General features: G+C 37.0%; 1 protein-coding gene across 2 annotated transcripts in view; it reads right to left on the reverse strand.

Annotated features, from left to right (window-relative positions):
* The window catches only part of COPB2 (COPI coat complex subunit beta 2), a 39782-nt gene that overhangs the window by 6390 nt on the left and 16518 nt on the right, over positions 1–16874 (reverse strand). The window contains exons 6-22 of one of the 2 annotated variants that reach the window (XM_059162772.1): positions 15087–15233; positions 14148–14247; positions 12952–13094; positions 12504–12703; positions 10775–10885; positions 8987–9075; positions 8796–8902; positions 7348–7491; positions 6582–6712; positions 6100–6307; positions 4257–4367; positions 3054–3268; positions 1500–1592; positions 1227–1407; positions 995–1063; positions 774–845; positions 383–526 (exon numbers count right to left, since the gene is read on the reverse strand). In XM_059162772.1, coding sequence (XP_059018755.1) covers positions 431–526; positions 774–845; positions 995–1063; positions 1227–1407; positions 1500–1592; positions 3054–3268; positions 4257–4367; positions 6100–6307; positions 6582–6712; positions 7348–7491; positions 8796–8902; positions 8987–9075; positions 10775–10885; positions 12504–12703; positions 12952–13094; positions 14148–14247; positions 15087–15233 — 2217 coding nt within the window. In that variant the 3' untranslated portion in view covers positions 383–430. Of the gene's footprint in view, positions 1–149; positions 527–773; positions 846–994; positions 1064–1226; positions 1408–1499; positions 1593–3053; positions 3269–4256; positions 4368–6099; positions 6308–6581; positions 6713–7347; positions 7492–8795; positions 8903–8986; positions 9076–10774; positions 10886–12503; positions 12704–12951; positions 13095–14147; positions 14248–15086; positions 15234–16874 lie in introns of those variants that run through there. The other variant, XM_059162771.1, reaches the window with a different exon arrangement.

The following is a 16874-nucleotide window of genomic DNA, read 5'->3' on the forward strand; positions in this document are numbered from 1 at the left end:
AAACCCAAGTATGTAGACTTGGGCATGGGGGAACATCAAAAAAAAAGGGTTAGGAGAATGTGAGCTGATCTCTAGATGAGGTACAGTTTGGCTTAGCCTTCTAAAACTAGAAGTTTATTTTCCTAATTTAGAAAGGAAGCTTTCAAGTATTTTCATTAATTCAAAAGATTTTATGAGATATGGTCTAACGACCGTATGAAAAAAATCAAAGCCCACATTTGTTTTACTTAACAAGGAAACAGTGATTTAGATGCTGCACATAAACCACTCCTAAGATGAGAAGAGCACTGTGCTCCCAGTGAGCCACACTCAGCCTTTTCATATAAAAATCTAAGGAATTTCTCAGAGTCCAAAGCATGGCGGTCAAGGTGGCAATCAATACCTGTCCATAATAATGATCTATGAGTTGGGTTCTCAAGAAACATTACACTCAATCATCCAAAATGTCTTCATCTAGGTTGATGTCTGTTGTGTCAATATCTTCTAATTCCAAATTATCCAGGTCTACTTCCAGTTCAAGTAAATTCTGCAAAGAAAAGAGTCATACAGCACTTGGTTATCTCTGATAACCTTTTGAAGTTACCTCTGATTCATGATCCAAAGAGAACCAAAGCAATAGTCAAAAGGGGCATTTTCTCATTGCAAAGCCCCTGCTCTGAAAGTGATTACATCACTTAAAATGCAGAGGCCTGCCCATCCTGCAACCATTCATGGGGAGAGAAGGAGGAGTGAGCATGGGGTTCCCCTGGAATATCTGGGTATGACGTCTGTACCTTTTCTTCTTTGTTGGCTGTGTGAGAGGCCACAATAACTGGAGTAGGAGAAGGTGGTTTCCCATCAAGTTCCTGAAAGCCCAAGTGGAGACACAGACAAAGATGAAGGAATTTGTTCAAATACTTTTCCCCCAAGGGAAGCTGTTAGGATTAGGAAGTGGGAGAAGGTACTTAAAATGAACAAATCTTAACCAGATTATCTCATTCAATATTCTACTGACCTGGTGAGCTGCAGATCTTGAGGGCTGAAAGCCTTTTGCCTCTTCCATAACATTTCTTTCTTCATTTGGCTATCAGAATAAAGCAATGATGAAATATTCTGAAGTCAGTTCATCTCTAAACTTGACCCAAATCCCAGATATTAGCTCTCAGTCCAACAATAATGTATGTAAAGTGTGATGCACTTCTACACTTTAGTCACAATAAATGAGGTCTGGCTGCCTGGAGACTCACCGTGACAAGTGGGTATTGCTTGGCTGGCCACAGATCAGCATGTGTTTCTTTCACCCATTCTTCCACAACAAAGGCTTCTTTTAATCCAGGAAAAAGGTTTTCATACTCTGTTGGATCGGCAAGGGATTCTGCAGCTTTCTGATTGACTTTTGAGAGATTTTCTCTCCAGAGTTTCACCACCCTATTGTAGAGATTATGGAACCAGAGAGAGACTGAGTAAGTGTGCTCTAGTTTTTACCTGAAACATTTGTTCCTAAAACTAAAAGTCTGTACCTTGAAACCTGACTGGGTAAGTAAGTCCGGGCCAGGAAGGCAGCTTCTGGCAGTCGGCCAGTTCTAATCAAGAGTTCCAGGCAAGCATCAAGCCTAAAGATTCAAAAGGAGAGGCACTATTACCAAGAATAGACAAAGAAATGCAGATTAAGCAATGCAAGGTGAGTATGCTTTCCCCAGCTTCCACACATACACCTCGTTTCTGTCACTGAGCCATTTACTTGTCATCACCAGGGTGTTTACGTCCTCAATGTACTCCATAAGCATGAAGGACAGAGCAGGTTTGTGACCATTTTCAATCTCCTGATAGCTTCTTCTTAGGAGTTGTTTAAAGTAAGTTAACTGGGCATTTTAAGACCAGCTAAGGCAGCTTAGACAAGCACATTTTAAAGGCTTTCAGGAGCAGAAACTTAGTTTTACAGGTGGGGTCAACAAGGGCAATTCTCCAATGTGAGCTGTGCTGGACAATCCAGTGCTGCCCAGCCAGAAAATGTCCTGGTGTCTGTTTTCTTAATTTGTTTCTTTTTTTAATTTTTTTTTCTAAGTTTGATAAAGTATATAATGTGCTTTAGAATTCACAGGGTTTTGGCGAAAAAAAACACAGGGTTTTGGGTTTTAGAAAGGTAATATAGTACATATACTATATATTACCTAACATCCTCAGTATCAATTCTAGTAAATGTGCTGCTGAAGTGAGCACACCTCCTCAGCATCAAATAAAAGTCATAAACGTTAATATTCTGCAATAACACATGCATGGATGTGCTAAAAAACGAGTGGCATAAAAGCAACTAATAATAGTACTTCAGAGTTCAGGTTTTGCCATCAGATAAGTTTTAAGGAACTATTTTCAGGACACTTTTTGGCTTTTAAATTATGGGCCTATTCCTACAAGTATACAAATTTATAAATACATCTATTATGATACACATTGGGGTGCACCAAGTTTTTATAATAAAGTGTGAGGTTTAGAAAAGTCACTAGAGCAAGGATTAAACACTTTTGTGTTTGATTTCTTAATATGGTCAACTAATGCTGAGATGATTTGATTTGCACTAACCGCTAGACTTTCAGAAGTATATGACCTTTTTACACTTTACAATTAGATGCAATTCTAGAAGCACCTGACATCATCCTCAACTCCCTTTATTCTTGCCATGCACAGGTCAGAACTATCCAATTAGGGCAAAGCTACTGCCATCTGGGTACTATGGAAGCAGGGGAATAGCTTCCTGCCATGGTGAAATAAAATGGCTCAGCCCGGGAGAGGCAAGGCTTTGAGAAAGTGGTTTAACATTTCTCTCAGTCCACACCCTCCCTAAACAGCTCATTTTGCTCAATTTAGATCAAATATGTGAAAAGCATCCCTTATTGAAGGCGAATGCCACCAAGGTAGCACTGTCCTCTGACTGCCCCCACTAGCCAGAAGCAAGGCCAGAACTCTCTCCATTCTCTTTCCAGGTTCATTCTTCCTCTCTAAAGCACCCTCAAAGTCAGTGCAGAAATTAGTGTTTTAAATTACCATCTCTCTTAGATCTTGGGTAAAATACTTACTTGCCCTGTAAAAAGTAGCTCATGAATGCCACGTTATTCTTGCCATCTCTCTCTGCACCCTCTGCTAGTTTGTTCACCATACTAGCATTTCCAGAGGCAGTGGCCAAGAGCAGCAGACCCCCGTAATCCTGTGCGTGGTGCAGGCACTCCTGGGCAAGGCCAAACTGACATTTACTGATGGCAAGTTCGGCAAGTTGTTTCCACTTTTGTTCTGACTGTAAGAAAGAGTTTACAAGTTAAAACATCTACGGAAATAAACATTTGAATTTTCAACATCAACACTCTTTTGTAACCTGAGTATTACTATGCTGACAATGGGAGATATTTCATACATATACTGAGCTGTGCCTATTAAGTTAGTTCTATCAATCAAAATAAGAATGGAATGACAAAATGTGTAATGAGAAAATGGAAGTTATTCGTGTATACAAAATTAATTCAAACACAAATCAATTTTAATGATGCATGAATAATCATCAACCCATTATATTTTTATTTTGTAATTACACGGTAAAACTAAAAGTAATACTATCTAATTGGAGTTTTAAGGTAATTAGATTGCGGTTATTTTAATGAGTGATTTAATACCCTTTTTTGAAAGAGCAGAAGATTGTTTTTATATCCTTAAATATTCAACAATATCATCTGTCACTTGTAGCTTCTCAAAAATCAAATGCTACAAATTTGGATGATCTTAACATAGCTGAAATTTATTTAGCACATCTGAAATGAATTTACCAATAAATGCTAGCCTTAAACCAGAGCTGGTGGGCCCTCAATAGATAATAGTTTATTAAAATGTCATTGAATTATGTCAAAATATTAAAATCTTTATTTAAAACCAACAACTCTCTCAGAAGTTTGGGATACTGGCAAATTACTGCTTTGTCTATACTCTTTAAAAGAGTTCTCAGACTACTGTATCTTGTATCTTATTTCTTATCTTACAAAATAGATCTCATATAAACTATTGAAAACACTTTTTCTTAAATAAGATACTAAGAATATATCTCCAATAGAAACATTTAATTTATGTAAAGACTAACAAAATGCATTTTTAGATGATCAAAGAATGGCAATAATCTCACCAAAGAGAGTTACTAATTTGCATTTCCGAGAATTTCAATGAAAACTTACACTAAACACGAAGAAGTACCTCCTAATCTTTACATTAGTTATGAAAAATCCTGACTTATTACATACCTCTGCTTCTACTGCTAACTGGTATGCAATGTTCAGTTCTCCGAGCTGAAGAGCAAGTTCAAAGCGATGCTCTGGATCTGTGGATACTGTGAGAGCTTGCTGCTTGAAGCCCTAAACAGAGAACAGATGTAAGTGTGTGTGCACTCTGTATGCATATATATCTGGTATGCGTACACAGCAAATCATCCATTTATTTATCTCTCTCAAACTAAGACTACCCTGCTGACACATAGCCTCACTGCCTAAACAAAAGTAATAGGTAACAAAATACTCTAATGAGAAGACAGAAAAATTAAGGAGTCACTCACTAAATTAATTGGTAAGAACCAACCAACAGACAAAATTCAGTCCCACAGTGCTGTTTTCTAAGCAGCAGGAGGTAACTGATGCTGAACAAACAGATGTAAAACTAGTAAAATTAAAAAAGAAAAAAAAATGAAACTAGCAAAATCAATAATGCAAAAGCAAACCAATGTCAAAAAGAAAAGGATTTTGGAAAGTTGAGTGAACAAGAGCCATTTCAAAAAAAGAAAGGCACAGTGGTATAGACCTAGCTGTTCCTAATCTACTCAATAAACTGGGCTTAGAGATTATCTAGTCCAGTCCCTCAAAAAAAAGCAAGTCAAATGTGAAAGCTTTCTTCCAACTTTCTCTGATCTGTAGGTCATTCAGCAGACATTTTGCTTGCAGGTCCTGACATGGATAGGATACTATTACCTAGACTTCACTGTTGGTCTTATGTCCAGTTTATTCATTAGCAAGCACTCCAGGGGACAGAAAATCTAAAACGGTCTTCCACATTCCATAGAGTCATCAAAACTGGCTTTTATTTAGAGATGTAGAAATCAACACCAAGAGAATCAACCAAAAGAATAAAAATGATTACCTCTAGGAAGCAGGTGTGAGAAAGGAAAAGAAGTGCGGTTGTTTTTCTTAAGTTCTGCAGAACTTTACACTTTGTGCACATACAAATTTGATTTAAAAACATTCCATTCAGAAAGGGGCGTATCAGTGGTGGTAAGTTTTATGCAATGTATATTTTACCATAGTAAAAAGAAAAGAAAAAAGAAAAAAAGGCTTGCTAGCATAGAGAGGGAAAATATACGATGGAAATTAAAATATTGATAAAATGGAAAAGAAGTCTCCAGAACGGGCGCCTGGGTGGCTCAATGGGTTAAAGCCCTGCCTTCGGCTCAGGTCATGATCCCAGACTCCTGGGATCGAGCCCCACAAGGGGCTCTCTGCTTGGCAGGGAGCCTGCTTCCTCCTCTCTGCCTACTTGTGATCTCTATCTGTCAAAAAAATAAATAAAATCTTTTTTTTAAAAAAAAAAGAAGTCTCCAGAAAGAGAAGACTGATAATCACTTTTAAACATTTTTCTTTCTTTCTTTCTTTCTTTGCTTTAAACATTTAAAGAAGGCACTAAGAGTTACGGCACTGAGTGGCTCAGTCAGTTGAGCATCTGGCTCAGATCATGGTCTCAGGGATGTGAGATTAAACTCTGCATCAGGCTCTGCCTTAGTGCAGAGTTTGCTAAGGATTCTCTCTCTCCTTCTCCCTCTCCCTCCCTATGTGTGTGCATTCTCTCTGTCTCCTCTCTCTCTCAATAAGTAAATAATAAAATAAAAAAAATAAAAATAAAAAAAAAAGAAGTTACTGGGGCATTAAGAAAGGACAAAGAAGAGGCTAGTAAGTAACTTAAGTTTACAGGAGAAATTCCACTGCCATTAAGTGGCAATAAAGAAACAGTTTTCAAATCTATACTAACATTCTTTTCAATAGGTTTAGGAGGAAAAAAAAAAAAAAAACCACCCAAAAAGAAAACAAACCAAAAAACTCTTACCTGCTTTTCTAGAAAGTGTGCAACTCTGGTCCTCTGTTCTTTTGGAATGGTAGGCAGAACCTTATCAGCCATGCTAAAGTCCCTTCTCATAACAGCTGTCTGGTATTCCAGCACTGAAACCAGCAGAGAATAGCTAACAATGTTCAGTTCTTTATCTCCCAGATAAAGCCTGTTGTCTTTAGGAATATAGCCCAGGAGATACATTGTCCTATAACAGAAACAGAAATTAATTTAGGAGTAGGCCCACATCAGTAGGTAAACACACACACTCTCTCTCTCTCTGACACACACATAAAAAACCTGCCTCTTGCTCAAAATCTCACTTTGATTGAAACAGTTCTGATCAACAACAGCCAACGTACTAAAACTATACAATGAAAAATCAAGGCTATTGCTGCTACAAGCCAGCAACAGATTTTGTTTAAAAAGCATAATTCTAAGTTTAGGATGCTTGAGACAAAAGCAAAACAATACTCAGTTACCTATCCAAGTGGGCAATGGTGACTATTTCTCCTCCAACATAATAATTTAATCTGTTCACAGAACTTGTGTAAATGAAGCAATCGCCTACCCACAGCCCTGTTTTCACAATTTCCTGAATCTCACCAAGAACCTGCAAAGAAAAAATAGTCTATTATGAACTTACAAGTATTAGAAATCCTGTCAATAACAAAAACTGAGTATGACTGGGGGTGATAAGGTAGAATAAGGAATACAACGTAAGAGCCTACTTTAAGAAAGAAAATATTTCCTTGGAATTTCTATCTTCTTTCTCCATGTAAAAAACAGATTTCCTGGCTGAGTATATTTGTAATGTAGATTCTCACTGCTGCATCAGAGCTGTGATCCAGAAAGTGGTGATCTAAACTCACACACATGAAACTGGAGAAGTATTTCATAAAATCTTCCAGGACCATCTCCACAACAGATGATTTAACTTAACCATTTGAGAGCTCATTTAAATCACTCTGGGTAAACTGTCTTAAGACCAAAGCACCTTCTAATTTCCTTACTAAAAGATACCAAAGGAATCTAAAAACTTCCTAAAATCAAAGTACAAATTTCTTTTAAACATACATACTTTCAAACTCTGATCTTTCAGATAAGACTTTAATTTTTGCATTTCACTGTAATTAGTTAAATGTTACTTTCTCCAAACCTAACTTAATAAAATATTAAAATCAGTGAAGTTCTATTATATGAATATAAATCAGTAAAAACAAAGCTAAAATTGTGTTGGTCAATTACCTCAAAGGCATCTTCAATGCCATCTTCAGTAACTCCCTCATGTGTTTCCTGTGCAGCCAAGACTTTTTCCGACAGATACTTCAGGATAAAAAATGACTCCTCAGTGGCAATACAAACAAGCTCTCCAGAGTCAGACCAGAAAATCTACAACATGGCAAACAAAACAGTTTGGGATTTCTAAGCGGTATGACAAACTGCATACACTTTGTTTCTAACAAGACTTGTCTTCTTATATTAGGGTAGTAAGTATGCATTTAACAATTTTATGTAGTACATACAGTGTATATATAGATATACATTTACACACATATGTACGTATATATTTGTATTTATTTGGAGGGTGGACAGGGCAGTGCCTCACTCTTTAGCCTAGAAATGGAAAGACTCAAGGAAAACAGGAAGGAAAGCTGTCAGTAGACACTGAACGTGCTATAATTTAGCAGCAGTAGCCTAGTCCCTATTGCTCTAGAAAAGTGTTTTTCAGCCTTTTTTTTTTTTTTCATTATCATCCCCACCCACACACCCAGTAACCTTTTTAGACATTTTTTTTCCTCACCTCACCTCACCTATAAAGTTTTAATACCATGGATATTATATATATGCTTATACATACATAGCACATACACATATATACATACATATAAATATGCTTTATAGATAAAGAGTGAATTTTCTTTACACTCAGTAACCAATTTTTGCCCTGTGGGGCCCTAGTCCCCACTCAGACTGCATGCTGTAAAAGACACAACCAGGACGCTAGGGAGGTAGATTTGTCTCCAAAGAATTTTGTGACAATGAAAAGTGGTCAAAGAAGCAGGCAGTTCCAAAGGTAGAAAGCTCTGTCACTAGAGGCATTTATCTGAAGTTTCAACAGCCATCATCAGGTAAAGCCCGAAAAGGCTTTCTGAATGGTATGGGGCTCCTAAGCCTTTCCAAGTCAAGAGCTCCCTGACTTCCTGTCTTGAAAGTATACTTTTTATATTCTGTTAAATGCCATTTAAAATATGAATAACAGGGGCGCCTGGGTGGCTCAGTTGGTTGAGTAACTGCCTTCGGCTCAGGTCATGATCCTGGACTTCCAGGATCAAGCCCCGCATCGGACTCCCAGCTCCTTAGGCAGTCTGCTTCTTCCTCTGACCTCCTCTCTCATGCTCTCTCTCACTCATTCTCTCTCAAATAAATAAATAAAATCTTTAAAAAAATAAAATAAAATATGAATATATTTGTATAACATTTGTATAACCTTTGGTGCTTTTCAAAATACCCAATGTCTACTGCCTCATTCATATACAATTCTGATTTTCTAAGCAATCTTAAAGTAAATGGTACTGTGTCCAACACAAATGGAACCAGGACAGCTGGGTACAAAGACACTTATTTGCCTCAGGGACCGACAGTTCCTCGCAAAGGTGCACACTCCAGAAGTAACAATGGAGGGGAAAACTCACGTGTTTGGGCTGAATTTCAATTCTGCGTATGAGTTCGGTATTGTCCCAGTCATAGAAAGCTAAGCCATTTACGGATCTGACTCCCAGTAAGAAGCCTCCATAGATACCTAAAAGGAAAAAGGATTTTGGTTTAGATGTTTCTGAGCCATTGAAAAGCTTCTAATATTGTGTCATAAATAAATAGCACTCACTTTCTGCTCCAAAATCTGGTTTAAATGATTTTTTTTCCTTAAAGTTCTTAAATATCTTTACAACACTGTTGCTCTCTCTTATTGCGTATCTGGCGGGAAGGAAGGAAAACATGGCATATTATATACCAAACCATACTTCCATAAAATGTTAGAAATATTTTCAAATATATCTGAGTAATGAATTATGGGTTTTACACTATTACACACATTATTAGGGTTTACAACTATTTCAGAAACTGAAAAAGACCCATCATCCCTCAAAAAGTGAGTGATTAAACCAACTATGATATATTCATACAATGGAATATTACTCTGCAGAACAGGGGATCAGTTACTGATTTATGCAACAATATGGATGAATCTCAAAAATATTATGCTAAGCAAAAAAAGCCAGACACAAGGGTGGATACTGTAGGACTCCCTTTATATTAAACTCTAAGGACAAATCTAATCCACATGGTGACAAAAAGCAAATCAGTGTTTGGGGCCAGGGAAAAGACTGTTAAGGGAAAACAAAGGGATTTTCCAGGGATGACAGAAATGTTCTATGTCTTTATTGTGCTGGTGGTTACAGACTGTATCTATCTGCCAAATTTCACTGAAACATACATTTAAAGTAGTGCATTTAATTTTGTATAAATTACAACTCAATAAAGATGACTTAAAGATAAAAACTTTAACAAGCGGCTCAGCCATTTCTGGCAACTATTTAGAACATTGTGTATATTCAGGCCTCTTGAAAAAAGGGACTGTGGCTGTTGCTGGATAATCAAGAGTATTTAAGGAAGTGATCTGATGAGTGTTCCTATCAAGACAGGAAAGATGCTGAAAGGGCCTTAGCTAGATAAAGATTAAGAGGAAAAAAAAAAGCAAATTATCAAAACAGAGAGGTATGTTAAGAGTGGTGAGGCAATCCATGAACTGTAATTTTTTTTAAGATGATATCAAAGTACATTTTAGTATTTGGAACAGTGCATGTATGAATGTATTTAGGAAATCTATGAAAAGATCAAAACAAATTCTTACCTCAGTATATCTTACTGTTAAAAAACTTAAAAACATGCACCTTATATGCAAAACTGAGGCTCAGGTTTCTCACTGTTGAGGGCAGGGGCAATACAATATATGGAGAAAACAAAACTAAGAAAACGGAAGATGTAACTCAGTTGTATGGTCAGAAAAAACCAAAGCCCTAATATTTATTATATGCACCAAAAAGGAATCAAAAGGAACCACTCGGTAACGAGTATCTAGTACAAATAATGATAATTAATTAGCACCTAGTATGATAATTCAGAGTTAAATGATTTTTCCTGTTTTTAATAAGAATATTTTGTGAATACTCAAAATTTAGACAGAATTTAATAATGGGAGTTGGATAACATCACAGAAAATGAGTTTTAAAAAAGATTCAATGAAGTTCTCATCAAGATGACATCAGACTACACTCTCTCGCAACTAGCTCAGGACCTAGCAACACCTCAGGACTCCAGGGCAAAGGGAGAGCCTCCTTTGTCTTGAGCCCATCTATAAGCACCAGGCCCTGTCAAGGGTTCCATCAAGGAAATGGGTGCTGGGCCCCTAATTTAATGGATTATTAGATGAGCCTGAGTGAGCTTGCTGAATAATGAATACAGAAAGGGCAAAGGCAGCACTGGTGAGAACTGTTCTTGAACACAAAGAAGCACAGCCAACACTGAGCCTTTGGAACATGTTTCATACAGCTGCACACAGATCACCTATCTGCATGCAGTCAGGGCTAGCTGGAGAGCACAAACCAAAACTTACTCTGAAGAATCATGGGCCCATGCAAACTCCTGGGCAGACCCAAAGCTTTTGTTTCTCAATGCCATTGCTGTGTAGATGATATATTCACCATCACCACACACCACAACAAACCTGGAAATTATGGAAGCCAGGGAGAGAAGTAGGATCAATAACATGTGGAAGTTATGAAACAATGCTCATCTTCATAATAAAATACTTCTAATAACAAATGCCACTTTAGTTGACTGTTATAACTGAATCTAGTATCTTTTAAAGTTATACATTTCTTCAAATACAGAACTAGACATAAATATTCTACACAACAATTCCAAAAACATAAAGATAGGGTTTTGCTGGAAATCTTATTGCAGTGGCCCTCTCTTATAAACAAAGGATACGTGGGACAGGAAGATAAGAATGGCTGGAGATGCACAAGGGCCAAGATTCTAATAATTCAACTGATTTTCAAGGGTGGGGAGGGGCAGTGAGAGATTCTTAAGCAGACTCTATAACCACCCTGGAGCCCAGTGTGGGGCTCCGTTTCACAACACTGAGATCATGACCTAAGCCAAAATCAAGAGTCGAACACTTAACTGACTGAGCCACCCAGGCGCCCCTCAACTGATATTTATTGAGAATCAAAATGCCTAGCATTTTGCTCACTGCATTTATACTGTAAGAAGGTATATTTATTATATTTATACAAATATATATAAATATAATATATGTTATACATACAAATACATTATATTTATATACATAAATATAAATATATTACATTTATACCATAAGAAGACATAAGAAGGTGCTACTCTGGGGTGCCTGGGTGGCTCAGTTGGTTAAGCATCTGCCTTCGGCTCAGGTCATAATCCCAAGGTTCTGGGATGCTGCACTGGGCTCCTTACTCAGCAGGGAACCTGCTTCTTCCTCTCCCTTTGCCTGCCTCTCCCCATGCTTGTGCTCTCTCCCTCTCTCTGTGTCAAATAAATAATTAAAACCTTTAAAAAAAATTGTACTGGTTGCTGTTGGACTACCAATGTAAGATGCAAAAAAAAAAAAAAAAAAAGTTTTATGATATTAAGGGAAAAAATATACAATGCATTCTTAATCTTCCTAAGGAAATTATATTACAAGTAACTATGGATAACATTTACTAAACAATTCATATACTTGGTTTACAAAGCTTGTCTTTTTCGATACTCAGAACAGAATTGTAAGATGCCCAGATCTACTGTAAAGTAACTTTTAAAGATGCACAGGTTTAAACTCATGCTTGAAACTCAAGATGTTTGGTGCTTTCTAAATCTTAAGAAACAAAAATGATGGTTCAAATTATAGATAAGAAGCAGAATTATTATCAATCCCCTAATGTTTTCAAAAGACAAATACTTAAGAGTCACCTCTTCTTAAGTTAATTAGCAAGTATTTAGAGCACCTACTGTCTCAGTATAAGACATGATACCTGCCCTCAAAGCAGCACAAGAATACAAACCCAGCACATTTAAAATGAATAAATAGAAAAACTATTTAACTGTTCAAAGTTGTACAGTGGGACAAAGCCAGAAAGGCAAATATGCTTTCACCTTGCATGCCAACTCAACTGACTGGTATGTCGGCAGCTCTATTGAGGATTCCAGGGCAAAAGCTCATGAGGAATGCCCACCACAGTGTAGGGTGGTATATGCTGTGGATACGCAAGCTCTGCTCTAACATACTCAGAAGCCTAGGACAGATTCTGGTGATGGCTTACCGCCCATTAGGATTATGTTGAATAGTCTGGGGATATATTTCACAACTGCCCATATCCTTGACGGCTAGTGGCAGTCTTTCTCCATCTTTAATTTCAGCATCTCCCATTGCTTTTAGGTTGGCCTGCTGTACTTCTGAATGCTTGGCCCAAATTATCTTTCCATTGGCATCCATGGACATGGCAGGTTCCTCCCGACCAAGCTGGAAGAATGACAAATGGCTTTTAGCAATAAAAGAAACCATATAAAACCACAAAATAAACATTTTCTATTTTCATTTAACAGAGGGTTCCTTTCTTCCACTTTAATCCAGTGCTTAATCTCTTGTGCTTAATGAAAGAAGAGCCAGTTTAATAAAACTGGTAACTTAGAAGATGACTGTACTAAAACATAAGGAAAACTGCTTCCACTGTGTTCATTTTGCTCAGAAAGAGTATAATAAGAGATTACCTTAACAATAATGCTCCCTTCATCATAGCCCAAAGCGACATTGTTGGACCCTCTCAGACTGGCCACACACCACACCCTCTCCATTCCATAATTCAACGTGCTCTCAAGGCGATACGTGCTTGAATGCCAAATACGCACAGTTCCTAAAGAGAACAATGTGAATATTTCCTTCTAATGAATATCTAACGATGAACTGTGTCAGGTGAACCGACCAAAGGGAAGTCTTTTTTTAATTAGTTTCCTGGCAGCTTAATTTTTTGATCTATAGTCTATATAGGTAATTTTATGAAGCAACATAAATTAACAGAAAATTGTAAGAAACCAAGAACTGTGATTTTCCATGTAAAATAATGAATTTTCTCAGCACGGTAACTACTATGAACCTGCAGGTGCTTTACACACATGATCTTTTCTTTTCACTATAATCCTATGAGGTGGATATGTCTGTTCCCATTTCATAATCTGCCCAAACCACATATGCATGAAGTGGCAGCACCTGAATATGACCCCAGGTTTTTGGACTCCAAACCACTGACTGGTTTTTTCACAGTTTTTCTCTAGGACTTCTGGGTTCTCTTATTTAAGTACTAGTCAAAACGCATTAGAATGATGATGAAGGGGGCGCCTGGATGGCTCAGTGGGTTAAAGTCTCTGCCTTCGGCTCAAGTCATGATCCCAGGGTTCTGGGATCGAGCCCCACATCAGGCTCTCTGCTCAGCGCGGAGCCTGCTTCCTCCTCTCTCTGCCTGCCTCTCTGTCTACTTGTGATCTCTGTCTGTCCAATAAATAAATAAAATCTTAAAAAAAAAACAGGGGGGGGGGGCACCTGGGTGGCTCAGTGGGTTAAGCCGCTGCCTTCGGCTCAGGTCATGATCTCAGGGTCCTGGGACCGAGTCCGGCATCAGGCTCTCTGCTCAGTGGGGAGCCTGCTTCCTTCTCTCTCTCTCTGCCTGCCTCTCTGCCTGCTTGTGATCTCTGTCAAATAAATAAATAAAATCTTAAAAAAAAAAAAAAAAAAAGAATGATGATGAAGAAGAAGATAACAATGGCCCTTTGCTCTGTTACAGCACAAATATTCTATCTAATAAAAAGAGCAAAATTCTCAGAAACCTCCAATTACAATGCAAGGCACTATCTGACTTAAATAACTACTTAGTAATTACAAGTACAAGAATAAACATACATTTTGAACTTACCATCTTCTGACCCTGTGATGATGATTGGCAACTCAGGATGAAAACTGGCACAAGACACATTTTGGGCATGTCCCTCCAGTGTCTGTACACATGTCTTATTCTGTAATCAAGACACAAAAATATTTTTAGTGAAAAACAAGTAACTCATCCTTAATTTTTCCAGTTTGCAGATACATAAAAATGAGAGCTGTTATTTTAATCTAAATAATTTCTGATACAGAAATTCTGAAACACAATTATCTTACCTGCATAATTTCTCTAATTCCTTGACAACACAGGAAAATAGAATTTTAACTATCATATTTAAAGAAAAAAACACAAACACCTCAAAAGATCTGGTTTTCATATGAATATTTTCTCTCCCAAAGATCTAAAATAGTATCTTTAATAATTTTATCCTGTACTTAAACACAAATCTGAATAAGGTTCTAAGTAACAGTGATTTTCTAGGCCTCATTTTATTAACTGTTCATGGAAATTTTGATGTGAGAAACAAAACAGAAATTCAATCTGTCTCTGAGAGATAAAAAGCATAGTTAACAAGAAGTGATAACTAGGTTTACAAAGTCTATGTGGCAAAACGTCTGTAACATGGCGTCATGGTATTATTCATTTATCTGCTAGTTTTCAAATATGGACAGAAGTCTACCAGTGAGGATACTAGAGGGTGTAGTAACTTCATTTTAGTTGAAATATTTAAATTTCTAATTTCTACTATTAAGTAAAAAATAAACATAATGGCGTTTTATTTTAAAATCTCAATAGGCATTTCTTTCATTGTTATGGAGAACTCTAGGACTACTGTTTAGAGGCAAATACTTAAGACTTAAGTTATTATGCTCTGAACAGAGTTCAATAACCCAAGTCTTAACTGTCTTGTAACAAACAGTGAAATCCATGTCTAACATATGATAAAGTAAGATTATGAAGAAATTGTACCTGATAGTCCCATATTTTAACAAGACGGTCATCTGCACCTGAAATGAGGTATGGTTTGTCGCCACCACTGTAGTAATCGATGCAATTCACACCTTTCTCATGTCCCTCCAGAGTGAAGTTTGGTGAGGAAGAACCCAACTGCCACACCTTTAAAGAGCAACAGCATCTGCCAGTCAATAGGGGCCTTGCTTTTCAGAAGGCAGCTCCATCACACTTCTGACATATTATATAAAGTGCCAAAGCCCAGGACAGGAAAACTAAAGAATGTACATTTCTTTCAACCATTTATTTCTGTTCTTTCTCACTTTACTTGACTTTCTAGGGGGCAGAATAACTACAGTATTCTCCAAAAATGCCAATTTCCAGGCTTTATCTCTAGAGATTTCTCTTTATCCCTATAGTTCCCCAGGAATCTAGATTTTTAACAGACATCCCAGTGATCCACAGGTTATAGTCTAAAGAACAGTAAGAAATGCTTTCATGAGAATTTTAATATAAAGATAATGAAAGTTAATTTAGTAAGGTATATTAAAAAGAGAAAATGACCACATAACAAAACATTTAAAACATTTAAAGTATGGAAAAGTAGTCAAACATTACCATAGCACTAGTATTATTTATCTTTACAAATAATTATTGAGTGCCTCCTACAAAGGAGGCTCTGTGGGAAGTATAAAGATGCATAAACAATGTTTACCACTGACTGTATGCAACAAACTTTACTTGAGCCAAAGATAAAACAATTTATGTTCTCAAGATACACCTTTTAGTGAAGAAAGTTCGAAACTAATTTCTAAGTTTTCAACCTATGTCAAAAGCAAGGACAATCCAGCAAAAGGGAAAAAAAAAAGTAAGGTCAAAACCCTAAGATATTTAGACAGATATCATTTAATACTCAATTATCAGACAAATAACATAACATTTTATGTAAGTTAAAGGAATGTTATATAGATGTAAGCATACACACGTAAGTGAAAGTGCAATATAGCATTTTAAACGTATGCATATAGAGACATTTTAAATAGTGTAATGGAAAAGGGAGTATGACTACCACTCATGCAACAAGTATTAAGCATTTAGTAAAAGCAAAGCACTGTGTTGCTTGCTACCGAGTATCTGTTTGAGGGAGTGGGGGTGACACCCAGTTCCTGCCCAAAGATCAACACTTTGGGGGATAAAGATTTCTGGAGACATATTAGTTATCGCTCAAAATGAAGGGCATAATAAAGACAAAAAGGAATGAAAGGAATGGGATGAGCATGATTGGCTCTGTCTAGAGGTGAAATGGATGTCTGAAGAGAGCTTCTCAGAGTAAGTAATTGTGCTGAGCCTTGAAAGATGAGTAGTTTTCCAGAGGAGAAAAAAAGTAAAAAAGGGAGAATAAAGAGCATTGCAAGCAGAGGTAACAGTTGAATGAGGGTCTATGTACATTCGTGGCATTTCTGGAGAATGGTGGATAGACCAGGATTATAGGAGATATAATATTAGCTGTGGCTAGTCTTGGAAACCCTCATATTCAACAGTAAGGTAGTGGAACTTTACTCTTACACTGGGAATAGAAAGGTGAAATCCATGTTTTAGAAAGATACCTGGCAGTAGTACAGAGAAATGCAGTAAGGAAAAGAGAATGGAGGCAGAAGAAATTTTAATGTAAAACAGATTAATAATCAGCAGATGTCAACAATGAATACACTAAAAGGAAACAGGAAATAGAGGAAATACACAAAAAGGAGAGGAAATAGAAGAGGCCATACTAGCATCTTTCTTATTCTGGGTTTGCAGTAGTTT

The sequence above is a fragment of the Mustela lutreola genome, chromosome 2, assembly GCF_030435805.1.
Source record: "Mustela lutreola isolate mMusLut2 chromosome 2, mMusLut2.pri, whole genome shotgun sequence".
Lineage (NCBI taxonomy): Eukaryota > Metazoa > Chordata > Mammalia > Carnivora > Mustelidae > Mustela > Mustela lutreola.